This window comes from Helianthus annuus, chromosome 3, assembly GCF_002127325.2.
Source record: "Helianthus annuus cultivar XRQ/B chromosome 3, HanXRQr2.0-SUNRISE, whole genome shotgun sequence".
Lineage (NCBI taxonomy): Eukaryota > Viridiplantae > Streptophyta > Magnoliopsida > Asterales > Asteraceae > Helianthus > Helianthus annuus.
Window position 1 is genome coordinate 129,760,649 of NC_035435.2, and position 16,238 is coordinate 129,776,886.

Genomic DNA, 16,238 nt, shown 5'->3' on the forward strand with positions numbered 1-16,238 from the left:
GGTGTGTAATAACAAATACATATAAACGATTGTCATTTGCGTGCTAGGTTTCCCCCTTCTTTGTCACTCACAAATTCATCAAAACCCTCATCAATTTAGCAATGGCGAAAGACCGAGACGATTCTCCAGACGACGACAGACTCGCTTCATCCAAACGCGATCACCACCACAAATCCAAGAGGAAATCCGAAGACCTACCCGAATCCAATATCTCTTCTGAATCCGATCACGGAAGCAGAGGCAGCGGTAGCCGGACCACTAAAAGAAAGCGACACCGTCACTCCAGGTCAAAATCACGATCAGATTCCGATTCCGAATCTGAATCAGAATCAGAGTCGGATACCGGAAGCTCGGAGTATTCATCGGAGGATGAGAGCGAGACCGAGGAGGAGAGGCGGCGGAGGAAGCGGAAGGAGAGGAAGAGGAGGGAGGAGAAAGAGAGAGAAAGGAAAAGGAGGAGAGAGAAGGAGAAGAGGAGAAGGAGGAGAGAGAAGGATGAAGATAAGTTGAAGAAGAAGAAGAAGAAAAAGGATAAGAAGGAGAAGAAGGATAAGGGGAAAAAAGGTGCTGTTACTGATACTTGGGGCAAGTATGGGATTATTAGAGAGACTGATATGTGGTAAGTTTTTTTCATTTAATCCTCTTTAATTAATGTATATGGTTTGTTAGTTTAAATTAGGATTTATTGAATTGTTAACATGTGAATCAGCGAATCTCAGTTTGTTGTGTCTTAATTGATGAACAATAATAATCTTATGCTTTCAGTCAACCAGTTTCTTAGTTGTTTAGGATACAACACAACAAATTGTGTCTATCTGAAATTTAGTGTGCGACTGGCTATGCTACTTGTGGGATAAAAAGTAATGTCATGGAAATTTGATATGGTTTCAGTTTTAGGTGTACGCCGTAGAAAAACGAAGGTAGGTTGTTAGTTAAGCCCATAGTTATTAAAGGCGCGAGGCGCACTCAGGGCGATTTGTTGGGCCCGGGGCTTTATTTGCGCCTAGGCGCCCGCTTTAATAACTATGACATGAGCCATAGTTATTAAAGGCGCGAGGTGCACTCAGGGCGATTTGTTGGGCCCGGGGCTTTATTTGCGCCTAGGCTCTGCTATAATAACTATGGTTAAGCCCTTTGCTTGTAGATGGTTACTACTGGTTTTAGTTTTTTTGCAAGCTTCTTTTCTTGTTAAACTGTCAAAACTCATGCTTTTGTTTTCTTTTAAAGGAAAATGCTTGACATAGCTCTTACAGTTGTGATTGACACCAGTTTATATTGTTTTTCTTTACTATTTGTGTGAATATGTTGTTAGCCTTAGCCATAAGATAGTTGATAATGTCTAATTTTTATAGAAATGATTTTTCTATATACATGAAGTATGAATTATGAAACACAATCCTTTTAAATCAGAAAATGTCTTATGTATCACATAAAGCAACAGTTAAGTACTACTACCACTTCTCTAGCATGAAACCATTTGACAAAATTTTGGTTGAGGTTATAATATTTCACTGTTGGTTTTATGATTTCTTTTCCTCTTCGCCATGTCACATTTTTCAAACAAGAGAAAGGGGTGACCTTTTAAAATTTGTTTTTGTAATTCATTATTTTTAGTATTATTATTTTTGTGTTTGTTTAAGAACATTGTGGCCTCCTATCGCTACTACTCAATCCCGCAATCATCACCTTTTAACTTCTGGCAACGCCAAACTACTAGGAATACAGGCATCACCACTGCTTCCTTAAAAAAGTCATTCCCATCTATCGTAAAAACACAATGTCTTCAACTTAAATCTATGAGAACTCTGTTAAATGATAGACATAAATGACATATTAGCACCATCTTGAACCCACATAGAAAACATACACAATCAAACACATAGGCATAATCGCAAAATAAAACACATAAAATCCCAAACATACAAACTTACATAATCACACTTAAATACAAATGGATATAATCATTTATAAACACCATCTCTAACTGAACATAACCACAGATAAACGTATTACGCTAATCGTATCTATTTGAGGCTGGATTTTGGGCTTCCATCGCTTCTATGTGAATGGCAGTTTTCTTTATATTTTATGGGTCTAATGTGTGGACGGCATGCAATTTTCTTCTAGTTTTCTCCTTCAGTTGACCACTTTCACTCTGCTTATATGGATGCCAGTTTTTATCTGATTAATTTTATTTGTCATGTCAGTTTTTTTCTAGTTTTATCCTCTCAACCTTATGCTGCCTCTCTCATCTGACTTTTAGTTTTGCCCAATGCTTGAATTTTAACTGCTGTTTTAGAACACGTGACGCATGCGCTTTTGCTTCTAGCTTTTTTAAAAGCAAGGACAAATTAGGCAACAACCTTTTAGATAAATTGAAAGAGGTGGTAGAAGAATTATCAGTCCTAACAATAAGTAAAAGAAAATAAACAATTTGATCTTGGTATTTCACTTATGTTCTGCAGTGTTTGTTTCGGATTATTATATAGCATAAAAACAATACATATCGGTATAAATAGCCATATATATAACACTTTTGGTTTGGTTTGGTTTTATGTCCGTTTGCAGGAACAAACGGCCAGAGTTTACTGCGTGGCTACTAGAAGTGAAACAGGTATTCACTTTGCAAATTTTCTTAATAAGAGTTTGAAGTCTTTACATATCAGCACACACTAATCTAAAAATATGTTTCCATTTTCATTTTCCAGGTGAACCTTGAAAGTTTGCCAAACTGGGAAGAGAAGCAGATGTTCAAACAGTACGTTTTACACTTATTAGTAACCTTTTTATATTTTCTTATTTAATTTGAGACTAGTAAATGCAGCAAACACTTTATTCTCTAACCTCAGTATCTCTACAGGTTTATGGAGGACCATAACACAGCTACGTTTCCTTCTAAAAAGTAAGTAAAAAAATCACAAAAAAAAACCCATCTTTCAATCCTTTTTGTCATCATAAGTCAAAGTTGTGTTGGGCGGTTGTAAAGTTTACATCTTACGGCTGCAGATATTATAATCTTGATGCTTATCACCAAAGGCAAATAGAGAAGGCCATGAAAAAGGGGTCCACGAAAGCCACGAAATCAGAACGTGTTGTGTTTAATGATGAAGAGCAACGCAGGTACGTTTCAAAAGATAGGATTTGAATCATTTGATTGCAAATTTGTGGCTTAGAATCTGTTGTCATTTGAAAAATATCGGTTATGTTCTGTTTTCAGACTAGAGTTGCAGAGGGAACGCGAGAAACAGAAGGAAGCAGAGGTAGAAGCGTTGAAATGCTCCATGCAAAGTGGAATGGTAAATAATACACTTTTATATGATTTGACTTGTGAAAATTTGTAAAATTGGAACTTATGTATCGTTTTGATTTTTTTAGGCACAAGCAATGAAAGAACAAGCTATACTGAGAGAAGAGATGAATTATTTATTCAAAATTGGCAATGTTGAGGTGTGTATTAAAACAATCCCAATTTAAAACCTTGAATTTTTGGTTGGTTCATCTTATTGTTGAATTACAGGCGGCTACTGCAATTCAAAGACGCTTGGATCCTGATCTTCCTATGTGAACGGGTGTATCTGAAGCTGTTACCTTGAAGCTTTGTACTCGAAGCATTAATGGTTTTTAGGTTTAACATAAATCAGTTACATGTGCTTGATCCAACCTGTGGACGACCATTAGCAAATGAGAATAGCTTCTAGTTTTTACGGTTGGCTGGTTGTTTACGAGTATCTTTTAACACTCGAAACCTAACGATCACAAGTTTTGTTGTTATTATTGATTTGATATCCTGTCTGTGATTCAAGCGTTATGGTGCAATATGGATGAGTTCTAGATATACGGTGATTCGAAACTTTGCTTGTAGCTCTAAGAACCACTCGCTTTGTTAACAACATTGTAGAATTCGAGATATAGGGTCTTGCTTAACTGCAATATATACTTAAAACACTGATTTCACGCACACACACACACATATATATATGTATGTATGTATAGTGAATGAACTACATGTTTTTAATGTTTTGGCATAATCACGCGTTATATAGTTCCTTAACATGCTATACAGATTCTGCTGGGAATTCTACATTGTATGAACAGAAGAACTAAATTCAAGAATCCTTTATCTTTACTGTTTTCGGGCGGGCAATGAGAATGATCTAGTAACAGCTTCTAGGAGAAAGCTTGGTGAAACTGATGAACATACAGAACCAGATGGTCTAAGAAGGGCGCCAGATGTCATGACTGTAGGTGGTTGTAATTCAACAGCCAAATCATCACTAGGTGTTGTCTCGGTTGGAGGACTAACGAGCTCTTGATGGTCAAAATCTTCTAAAGATATCACAGTGCTGGTTTCTGTGTGAGCGGTTGAATAATCGCTGTATATTCCCAACTTTCTCCTCCTCTTCTTAGCTTCCTGTCTCCATTCTTGGATTGTTTCTCGTATTCTTCGTGGAATCAATGCCGCCTTGTAATTTGTACCCATCTGCAAAACAATATAAAGTCAATGAGTTTTACTAACTAATAACCATAGTGTAGATTGGAGCTTGCATTTTAACTAATTAGCTAAACGGGTCAGGTAACAAAATAGATAAACGGGGACAGCTCAAACGGTTATAAGTAGTGCAATGTCTACGCTCAGTGCATATGATCTCCTTAATCATTTTATTACCCAATCTGCTCCTTTTGCTACCTTTAGTTTAGAAGGATTTCACTTGTGTAACACTTGAAATAAAATATTATTGGAATGAATTCGCTGGTATGGATCAGAATGTATATGTTGTTCTTGAATTGAATTGGTAAATGTGAATGATACACACACGGCTTAATAAATACATCAGAGGGGTTCTAGAATAACTACCCTAACTTAGGATAAAACTATTAATAATAGAAAACATAATATAACTTATATTATATCTAACATAACTATATAAACTTATGATAAGATCTAGCTTAATACTTATTTCCGTCTAATACCCTCCCGTAAGCTAGATCAACTTGTTGGTGATTCTTCAGGATATCCATCACCTATCTGCAGTTGATTCTTTAGTCGCGAAAAATTTTTGTATTACAGAGCTTTAGTAAGAACATCTGCAATTTGACTTCCTGTGGAGCAGAAGCAGACATCAACATTGTTATTCTTGATCAGATCTCGAATAAAATGATATTTGATCCTTATATGTTTGCTCTTGCCATGAAACACAGGATCCTTAGCAAGACAAATTGTAGATTTGTTATCACAATAAATAGTTACTGGATCCTTGATCCCTTCTTGAAGTTCATCTAGGATTCCTTTGAGCCAAAGTGCTTGGCAACCAGCCATGGATAGAGCAATGTACTCGGCTTCCGTCGATGATAACGCCACTACCTTTTGTTTCTTCGATTGCCATGCTATCGTTCCTTTTCCCAATTGAAAAACATACCCTGATGTGCTCTTGCTATCATCAATATTCCCTGCATAATCGCTATCGCTATATCCGATTAGTGTTCCTTTGCCTCCTTTTGAATATACAAGTCCTTGATTTAAAGTTCCTTTTACATATCTAAGTATTCTCTTCCCGGCTTCCCAGTGACTTCGTTTGGGTTGTTCCATGAACTGACTTATTTTGTTCACTGCAAACATTATGTCCGGCCTTGTATTGGTTAAGTACATAAGACTTCCAACCAATCTCCGATATAGATTGGGATCTACTTCATCATCCGGATCATTTTTGGACAGCCGTAACCCATACTCCATTGGAGTTGAAATACCAGAGCAGTTCAACATATTGAACTTGTCCAATAAACCCTTTGCATATTGTTGTTGAGATAGGATGATATTCCCGTTGTCGAATAAAACTTCCATTCCCAGAAAGTAATGTAGAATCCCCATATCAGTCATTTCAAATTCAGTTTTCATTAAATCTTTGAAAGATTCAAGACTTGATAATGAATCACTTGCAATAATGAGGTCATCTACGTACAAGCAAATGATTAATTTTTCTTCCTTGGATATTTTGGTGAATAAGGTGTGTTCATAAACACACTTCTTGAAACCATTCTTGGTAAAATATCCTTCTATTCTACTATACCATGCCCTCGGAGCCTGTTTTAAACCATACAACGCCTTTTTTAACTTGCACACCTTTCTTTCTTTTCCCTTTACAACATATCCTTCCGGTTGTTCGATAAAAACATGTTCTTTTAGGTATCCATTTAAGAAAGCAGTTTTTACATCCATTTGATGTAAGTGCCATCCATGTTGTGCTGCTAGTGCAAGTACAAGTCGAACTGTATCAAACCTGATAACGGGTGCAAAGACATCTTGATAATCTATTCCATACTTCTGATTATAACCTTTCACAACCAACCTTGCTTTGTGCTTGCTTATTTCCCCATGTTCATCATACTTGGTCTTATATATCCATTTAACACCTATTGGTGTTTGATTCGGAGGTGGATCCACTAGTTCCCATGTATCATTCTTGATGATTGATTCCATTTCTTTATCCATGGCTTCTTGCCATATTGCCTCTTTGCTCGCTTCAACATAGGTCGTTGGATCCGTATCCGCGTACAAAACAAAATTTACCACTCCACTGGAACGTCTTTGATCCTTCTCATAGAGTTCCTTTACTTGTGCATCGGTTAACTTTGTTGAGTCTTGATACACTTGAGTTATCGCCTTAGTTCTAATGACTTCGTTTTCCGAGTCTGATGAGGAGCCAGCATCTTCATTATTTATTGTTTCTTCAATGTTTCCTGAACTCTCATTATGGTTTTCAACGATTTCGTCGTCTATGTTACCAGACTGTACATTGCTTTCTTCATTTATCACTGATTCATTGATCTGATCTTCCACTGCAACATTTTTGTCATCTTCACTTGTGTTACTGATCTCTATGCAAAATTCACCATTATTTTCTTTACTAGTTGCCCAGTGTTGATTTTCACTGAAAATCACATCTCTACTAATGATCATTTTGTTTGTTATTGGGTTGAATAATTTGTACGCTTTGCTATTTTTGCTATAACCAACAAAGATAACCCGTTCAGTTTTATCATCTAGCTTATACCGATTCTGCTTGGGAACATGCACGTAGGCAATACAGCCAAACACGCGGAGATGTTCTATATTTGGTTTCCTTCCACTCCATACTTCTTGTGGAGTTACCTTTGGTACGCTTTTAGTAGTTGCACGGTTTAACAGGTAGGTAGCACAGGCCACTGCTTCGGCCCAATAAGCATTTGGTAATTCTTTCATCTTTAACATACTTCTACTTAACTCCATTAGAGTTCTATTTTTCCTTTCGGCTACTCCGTTTTGCTGAGGGGTATAGCTTGTCGTAAGTTGATGGTGTATTCCATTATCCTTGAGAAATTTCTGAAATTCGTGTCCACAGTACTCACCTCCCCTATCTGTTCTTATGCTCTTTATTTTGTGTTCCGCCTGATTTTCAACTAGTTGTTTGAAGTTCTTAAAATAACAAAGTGCTTCAGATTTGAACTTCAAGAAATATACCCATGTCTTTCTTGAGAAATCATCTATAAACGTAATGAAATATTTGCAGCCTCCAATAGACGGTGTTCTCATGGGTCCACATATATCAGAGTGAACAAGTTGTAATGGTTTGCTTGCTCGCCATGTAGCCTTCTTTGAAAATGGTTTTCTGGCATGCTTTCCGAAAATACATCCCTCACATATATGTTGCAATTTGGCAATTTTAGGTAGTCCTTTCACTATCTTATTCACCCCCATATCTTGCAAGGTTTCAAAATTTAAATGCCCATATCTCCGATGCCACAAGGTCGAATTGTCTTGTGTGGTCATATTACATACTCGCGGAATTATGTCATGCTTTAGATTCAATGGGAACATTTTGTTCCCTGTCATCTTTACGGTTCCTATACAACATCCAGACGAGTCGGTGATAAAACATCCTTTGTCATTAAACCTCACATCATAGCCCTTTTGCACTAATTGTCCAACACTTAAGAGATTGTGTTTCAATCCAGCCACATAAAATACATTTGGTATTCGCTTCTCGTGGCCTTTAATTCTAACATTGACATCACCACATCCGAGAACTTCTAGTCTTTTGTCGTCACCGGTTCGAACTTCTCGTCTCTCTGATTCATCCAGGTTTATAAATAAATTTTTGTCACCTGTCATGTGATTACTACAACCACTATCGAGATACCAGCAATCATTCTTGACTATTTCTTCCATGTTAAAAATCATAAACATTGTATCCTCGATTTCTTCTTCTGCATCTTCTTTATGCAACAGTACATTATTTGACCGATCACCTTCTTCCCGTTTACTGCAAAACCTTGCCGTATGCCCTAATTTTTGGCAATTATAACATCGGATCGTTCTATTAAATTTGCCCTTTCCTTTCCCTCGTCCCTTTTCGGTGTAATCAAATCTAGATGGTCTAGACTTATCATAGCTATTTCCCTGAACTTGGAAAGCCTGTTCTATTGATGTATCATCATCATATTGCTTAATTCTTAATTCATGCGATTGCAGAATTCCTAGCAATTCCTCCGTGGAAATTGCGTTTAAATCTTTTGACTCCTCAATCGCTACTACAACCGATTCATATTTCCTAGTCAGACTTCTGAGTATTTTTTCAATTACGCGTTGTTCTTCTATTCGTTCTTCATTCATGCGTAATTGGTTGACTACTATGGTAATTCGGTTAACATAATCTTCTATAGTTTCTGTTTCTTTCATTCTTAAACTATCGAATTCACATCTTAGGGTTTGAAGCCTTACCGTTTTAACCCTATTTTCGCCCCTGTAGGCTTTATGAAGAACTCCCCACGCATCCTTGGATGTTTTGCATGTTGCAATGCGTTCAAACACCATTTCATTCACTGCCTGAAACATAATATGCAGTGCCTTCTTGTCCTTCTTTACTTTTTCTTTGTAAACATTCTGTTCATTCTCCGGTGCGCCTGTTGCAATTTCTGCATAGCCTTCCTCCACAATTGTCCACAAATCCTGCGATTCCAGTAATACCTTCATCTGTATATGCCAGTGATAGTAATTTTGTCCCAGTAATTTTGGGATTTGAGTTTGAAATCCACTATTCGAGGCCATGTTTGTTAAATCGTCGGAATAGAGTTTTGCGGATCTGAAATCTGATGTAATCGGGTATATGATGAATTGTTTGAAATTGAAACTTGATTGCGGATCGGTGGCTCTGATACCACTATATTGGAATGAATTCGCTGGTATGGATCAGAATGTATATGTTGTTCTTGAATTGAATTGGTAAATGTGAATGATACACACACGGTTTAATAAATACATCAGAGGGGTTCTAGAATAACTACCCTAACTTAGGATAAAACTATTAATAATAGAAAACATAATATAACTTATATTATATCTAACATAACTATATAAACTTATGATAAGATCTAGCTTAATACTTATTTCCGTCTAATAAATATAACAACAGAAATCATTTCGGCACGCCTTAAAAAGGACAAAAGTGCATTTAAAAGATTATTAGTTAGAGGACTTAATTTAATAAACTTTGAATGGTAGTTGTAAAATCTTAACCAATTTACCATAACTTTTGCTGAAGTTAAGGTAAATGCAGAATTTATTTTGTGAAAAATCATACCTGAGTCGCTAGGGCGTACAGTGGTAAAGTGCTATAGCTGCAGAGGAACTGAGCAGCAAACCTAATATTGTTAGAAAAAAAAAACACGGATTTATCAACGGATGGATCATTAAGTAAAACAGGTCTACAAATCCTAGTTAAGAAAAACATGATATTCAGTAGTTTATGTCAACCCCAAAATCAGTCTGATATGCACCATCATGTGTTGCTTTAGGAAGCAAGAATTATATCCAAATTGCCACTGCAACAAACATAAAACACTTAATAAGTTAATGCATTTATATTTATAAGAGAAATTATTTGTGTAATAAAGAAAAAATATAAATTACCCACAACCAAAAGAACGAAGCCAGCTCGAACGCATTCTGAAACAAGTATTAACATGTCAAATCACATATCAGGCAACAATGTTCAATAACAATAATGATAACCAACTCAAAACCAATTAAAACTGGATAACGGTCAAGACTATAAAAGTTTAAATTGGTAACATATGTAATAAAAAGGAATGCATATTTATTTCTGTAACAGAGATATAACACACCTCACCTGGAAAAGAATAAAATGAATCAGTGACAACAAAAGTTCTGGCTTTTTAAACCAAAAAAGCTCGTCTCGAGGCTTCAACCTGGCTTTAGTAAAATACCCGGTGATTGCAGCACTCTCCAGTGCCAAAGTAGCTATGACATGTTGCAGTTTAACCCCCAAGAGTAGAACAAGCTGAACATAAACACAAACCCCAAGAAAATTTGTATATGAATATATATGATTATAATATTTGCAAACTTTAATAAAAAGGAAACCAAAAACTGATATTGTAAATAAGATAGTACTTACAGCAACCGGAACTAAAGCAATCCAGAAATAAAGATTTGATCCTGCAAAAAACATTAAATAAGATTTTGTTTTCAGCCTGACATTAACAATGGAAAGAAACTTTAAGCTTCCTCAAAAAAAAAAAAAAAAAAAAAAAAAAAAAAAAAGCCCTTTCACATTAAACAGCATAAAAGCCACAACCCATCCCCATAGTGGGCCGCTGCAAGAAATAACAGAAATTCAGCAGTTTTTTAACGGTAATAACGATAAGAAAACTAACAAAAGAATTTTCCTCTTTTTTATCTTCTTTTTTATTCTTAGACCACCCGTAGTGGGGCGGTTTTTTAAAAAAAAAATTCAAAAAAAAAAAAAAAGTAAAAACGCCTAAAAACGCCCCCAAACCATTACATGGGGCGTTTTAAAAAAAAAAAATCAAAAAAAGCCCCCTTGGCGTGGTTTAAAAAACGCTGAAGAGGGGGGGGGGGGGGGAATGCTTGTCCAATCATATTTCAGTTTGCATTAATTGGCCAATAAGAATTTTAAGTTCTTTTATTTTATTTTATTTTATTACAAAACATAATGCCCAATAATGCCCCATCCCCACTACACCCATTTTAGAAAACGCTCAATAATGCCCCTTTGCTGACTGGACTGCCACATGGCGTAAAATGCCATAGGGTGGGGGCATTATCTTCCCGTTCCACTACACATGGTCTTATAGTAGCCAAAGGGTAAATAATGCAATAAATCCATAATTGAGATTATAATTTTTTTTTACCTCAAGCCAACTATGCTCTGAAATTCTTCTTCCATAGAGCGAATCATATAGCTGTGGAAATCATATTTTGAGGTAAGGTTGTGGTTCTGCAGAATTTAAAAAAAAACAACAGAAAAGTACATTTCAGTATAAAGGTATAAACTGTACAAAAATTAGTAATTAACCTAGCTCAGGGTTCATAGTTCATAGTTTATACCATGATGAAAGCTTCACGTAACATAAGGTAATCAGCACGAACGACTGAACTCCCAAATTGCCGAAAGAAACAAACCTGCAATTCAGTTTAGAAGAAAAGTAGATTAACGTATGATTTATCCGCTAAACATTTTCCATAAGTTATTAAATTACATTTATATGAATAGGAAAAATGTACCTACCATCCAAGTGAAGCAGCCATTCCTAACTAAGGGACTCGACGTGTGGAAGTATAAAATGGCTGATTGCCTCCTCATTATCTCATTTCTTGATATTTCTGCATATGCAAATAATATTAATTAAAGCAAATTACCTAACAATGATAATCGATTAACTTTACTAAATACGACCGTTTCATACCACTTAGGACACCATGTCGGTCCATTTGAGCATCATCCTCCCATTTTCTCCAACTGTGGATCTGGTTAAATTACCATAGTAAAAATAAAATTAACGAGATCGTCTACATTCATATTCTGTACAAACTATTTAAAAAAAACACTAGTCCCGAAACGTCAAAAAAGGGAAACATAAAACCTTCATTACTGCCAGAAGCATGGTGAAGCAGCTATAAGTTACATGTGTAATTGCTATGACAAAAATAAAACGATGCAGTTGCTCGAGTCCTTCATCTGATACAAACGGTTCATAATTCTGCATTTTCAAAGTTAAGAACATAAATTAGCAAGATATAAATTAGAAAAATCATAATGGTCATTTTAATGAAATGTCTTCTAAAAAACAAACGGTCTGCAGAGCTAAACGTCTGCGCGGCGTAGACATAAGAGGCCAGAAGAGGTTTTTCTGAAAAACAAACACCCTCTAATAATCAGCTCACCTTTTTACAGACTTTTTTATGTAATTCATTTAAAAGTCTCCGTTTACTATTCTCAACTTGATGATTGTTATCAGGCTTGCTGCATGGATGAAAACTGCCATTGTAGAACTTTGAAGGGATGCAAATATTGGATATACCGTTAGTGGTGGCTGCAAGAAGGAGTGATATGAAGCCAAGAAGCATCAACTCTGCAACAATCAAGTGATCAACCAATAACCTACTAATTACGATAATGGCACGCTCTAATCAGCTTCAACAGGTTTCGAATTTCGTACAAGAGTTACCTTCTTTCATTTTCTCCACAGCAGCAAGCAACGGCTTTCGGTTCACTTTCTTCAACCGCTGAAGAACATATTATGTCATCAAGGTGACTTCATTTGAGCAAAAAGAAAGCAGGATGACCGAAGAATGAACTTACATTAACCAAGCGATGAATTGATCGCTCCACTAGCAAAGAGACAACAACTAAAACTGTCAAAACTATAGCAACAGACCATGTTGGAGTTAAAGCCAAAGATCTTGATTCTTCATGGGCATCCTTTGTAGACATTTTTATACCACTTCAAAACACCTTATTGAACACAAGTTTTATTTAACTGAAACCCATGATCAAGAATTAAACAATGCTTAGAGTTGCCTCCAATTTAACACAGATTTATTCGACAAAGGTTATGTGCACTTTAAGATTCAAGAACAATATTCTTTGATCTATCAGCATAACAATCAGTTATTTAAAAATAAACCCAAGATACCCATTTCTTAATTTGTGAATAAACTATGATTAAAAAGAGATTAAACAAGTGATATATTTTGAATTCTAGAAAGAAGTAGCAGTCCCTCCACAAGGAATCTTGAGGTACCTCGTTGTTGATTCTGTTATATATAATAAGGTGAAGGGACTCATTCCACATGGCGTTACAACTTACAATTACAATGCTATATATAAAAGTTGTTAATTTTGTTTGGTAAAACTTTTTATAAAAATATTTTATACTAACCAATCCCTTATGTGATTTGATGTTAGGGTTTACGATGTCCAAGTATACAGGCGTTTAGGGCAATGCATGTGACAGTATGTGCCCATATAGAACATGGTATGTCATAGTATACGTTTCGGTCTCGTGTTGTACATTTTAAGACGGTGAAAAGTGGCCAGCCAGGGCTGGTCCTATAGTGTATAAAAGTAAGGCGGCCCTTTAGGCCTCCACTTCCAAGAGCCCCCAAGTTTCTTTTAAGATTTAATGAGTTGCAGTTGAAGAAATAACGAGTAATCTATCATTTGAGAGATGGCCGTACTCTGTTTGTAGCTGTAATCTTCAGTTTTTTCATACTTGTCTATAAAAATTTTCATTTACATTTGATTAGATCATGACTTCATCAAGATAAACATTGAATTTTGTTTGATTTTCCAAGATTTTATGAATTTGATTTAGTTGATTAGTTAGATAATATAATTGTGTTTATGTGCTTTGCATATATACTATTTTTAATAATCCATCAATTAAAACTTCTTAGTTTATTGTTGTCGGTCCCAAGATAATGCTTTGGCTTTCTGGGTAAAAGAGAAAAGTTTATATGAAAAAAAACTTCAAACGGGGCCCAACTTTTTAGTTCGTTTTAACAGATGATTATCATTTTCGTCTATTCTTATCTCTATATTTTCTTACCTTTTTCTCCTCCTTATTGGTTGCCTTAATTCAAGGTCTTCTATATTTGTCCCCTTGTATTTATAGGGATGCTTCTGGTGTATTCGACATTCACAATAATATCAAAATGCACAGACCCATCTTTCTTTGATTTCTCTTACCATAATAAAATTATTATGGTATTAGAGCACTCATAAGAAAAGATCCTACAAACACAAAACCCTAATCACCATGCCTGGCGATAAGGAAGAAAAAAGAAAAAACGATGCGGGAGTTCTCGATCACAACTCTCCGTATTACATTCATGCCTCGGACTATCCGAGGCAGATGCATGTCAACGACCCGTTAACCGACGGGAATTACATCGACTGGTCTCAGGAGATGTTAAACTTCTTGTTCGCCAAGAACAAGGTAGGATTCATCGACGGGTCGATTAAGAAACCAGAACAGAATTCAACCAACTATATGTTATGGATGCGGTGTGACGCCATGATCAAGGGATGGCTAAACACGGCGATGGAGAAAGAAATCAGGACGAGTGTGAAGTACGCAACCACGGCTCAAGAAATATGGGCAGATCTAAAAGAACGATTCGGAAAAGATAGCGCGCCTCGGGCGTATGAATTAAAACAGTCCCTGACCACAACCAAACAAGAAGGTATGTCCGTCTAAGCTTATTACACAAAATTACGTGTTCTCTGGGATGAGATCCAATCTGTACTCCCTATTCCAAGATGTAACTGTGACGGGTGCACTTGTGGGATTGGAAAGAAACTTACTGAACTCAAAGAAAAAGAAAGGTTGTACGAGTTCTTACTTGGTTTAGATTCTGATTTTGGAACAATAAGAACACAAATTCTAGCAATGCAGTCGTTGCCTTCGCTTGGAACGGCCTACCATTTGGTAGCCGACGAGAGCAGCAAAGGGCTGTTTCTGGTGTTAAAAGACCGACAACAGATGCCACTGCCTTTCAGGCTTTTATACCCAAGAACCGAGATAAAAAACAACCACAAAGTAAGTTCACTCGGAAAGATGGAAAACGCAATGTTGGAGAACAGGTGGAGCATTGCGATTTTTGTGGGAAAGATGGTCATAATAAAGATGGATGCTTCAAACGCATTGGGTACCCGGAGTGGTGGCCGGGTAAAGTGAAACAAGAGAAGACAACGCCTAGGGCTGCTTGTGTGGAAGGAGAGGCGAGTGAGATACCAGAATTGACGGCTGAGCAGTATCAGCAACTTGTGAAAATGTTTGGTGCAATCAGACAAGAAAGTGCACCCGCTGCAAACATGGCAAGTAATGGTGATCAAGAAGGTAAATGGGTTATTGACTCGGGTGCTACCGAGCACATAACCCACAATGATTTTTTACTTAAAAATAAAGTTAAAATGAAATTTGAGCCACCCGTCACCATACCGAATGGTGCATCGATAGCCGTTGAGGGGCGTGGAGACCACGTCTTACCCAACGGAATAAAGATAAAGGGGGTTCTCCATGTTCCCAAGTTTAAATGCAACTTATTATCTGTTAGTAAATTATCAAAAGATTTAAATTGTGCTGTAACGTTTTTCCCCGACTTCTGTATCATGCAGGACTTGAATTCGAGGACGTTGATTGGAGTGGGTAATTGCAAGAAGGGTCTATATGAAGTGGGGATGATGGAAAAAAACAGGCAAGTGATGATGGCAACAATTGATACATGGCATAATAGATTAGGTCATGCATCAACTTCTAAACTTTCTTATGTTAATTTTCTCAAGAACGTTTCTTTAAGACCAAAGGATGTTTGTGATTCATGCATTAAAGCAAAATTTACAAGATTGCCCTTTCCAATTAGCACCACTAAAACAAATGCGTGTTTTGATTTATTACATTGTGATGTATGGGGCAAATACCGAACACTTTCTTTCACACGAGCAAGTTATTTTTTAACAATCGTTGATGATTTTAGTCGAGCTGTGTGGGTATTTCTCCTTAAACGGAAGGATGAAGCAAGCACTTGTTTAGTATTTTTTCATAAAATGATTCAAATACAATTTGGGAAAAATATAAAAAGGATTCGATGTGATAATGGAGGGGAATTTACATCGAATCGCATGCTCGATTTTTATACTAAGGAGGGAATTGTTTTTGAGACAACTTGCCCACACACACCACAACAAAATGGGGTGGTGGAACGAAAGCATCGCCATCTTTTAGAAACGGCTCGAGCATTAAAGTTTGAGGCAAACTTACCCATGAAGTTTTGGGGTGAGTGCATCCTAACGGCTACCTACATCATCAATCGGTTACCATCTGATGTTATAGAAAACAAAACACCTTATGAAATATTGTACAATCGTCAACCCGAA

General features: G+C 36.5%; 2 protein-coding genes across 2 annotated transcripts; one reads left to right on the forward strand and one right to left on the reverse strand.

Annotated features, from left to right (window-relative positions):
- On the forward strand, positions 1-3,861 carry LOC110929837 (vicilin-like seed storage protein At2g18540). Its single transcript, XM_022173026.2, has 8 exons — positions 1-619; positions 2,569-2,614; positions 2,709-2,758; positions 2,861-2,902; positions 3,007-3,120; positions 3,218-3,296; positions 3,376-3,447; positions 3,518-3,861. The coding sequence occupies exons 1-8, from the start codon at positions 102-104 to the stop codon at positions 3,563-3,565; spliced, it is 969 nt and encodes a 322-aa protein (XP_022028718.1). The 5' UTR covers positions 1-101; the 3' UTR covers positions 3,566-3,861.
- A 262-nt stretch (positions 3,862-4,123) lies between these two features.
- LOC110929836 (MLO-like protein 11) lies at positions 4,124-12,791 on the reverse strand. Its single transcript, XM_022173025.2, has 15 exons — positions 12,660-12,791; positions 12,526-12,583; positions 12,242-12,429; positions 11,941-12,057; positions 11,764-11,824; positions 11,586-11,680; positions 11,405-11,479; positions 11,209-11,294; positions 10,603-10,650; positions 10,452-10,494; positions 10,164-10,334; positions 9,944-9,979; positions 9,788-9,855; positions 9,615-9,675; positions 4,124-4,480 (listed from the first exon to the last, which is right to left on the reverse strand). Exons 1-15 carry the CDS (start codon positions 12,789-12,791, stop codon positions 4,124-4,126), a joined length of 1,596 nt encoding a protein of 531 aa, XP_022028717.1.
- Between the last annotated feature and the right edge of the window lie 3,447 nt (positions 12,792-16,238).

Bases quoted from the DNA above. Each gene is read 5' to 3' on its own strand.
- LOC110929837 (XM_022173026.2), top strand. From the start codon at position 102: ATGGCGAAAGACCGAGACGATTCTCCAGACGACGACAGACTCGCTTCA. The intron at 620-2,568 runs GTAAGTTTTTTT...GTCCGTTTGCAG, and splicing joins ATTAGAGAGACTGATATGTG to GAACAAACGGCCAGAGTTTA. The intron at 3,448-3,517 runs GTGTGTATTAAA...GTTGAATTACAG, and splicing joins TCAAAATTGGCAATGTTGAG to GCGGCTACTGCAATTCAAAG.
- LOC110929836 (XM_022173025.2), bottom strand. From the start codon at position 12,791: ATGTCTACAAAGGATGCCCATGAAGAATCAAGATCTTTGGCTTTAACT. The intron at 12,584-12,659 runs GTAAGTTCATTC...TATGTTCTTCAG, and splicing joins CAATTCATCGCTTGGTTAAT to CGGTTGAAGAAAGTGAACCG. The intron at 9,676-9,787 runs GTTGACATAAAC...TAACAATATTAG, and splicing joins CATATCAGACTGATTTTGGG to GTTTGCTGCTCAGTTCCTCT.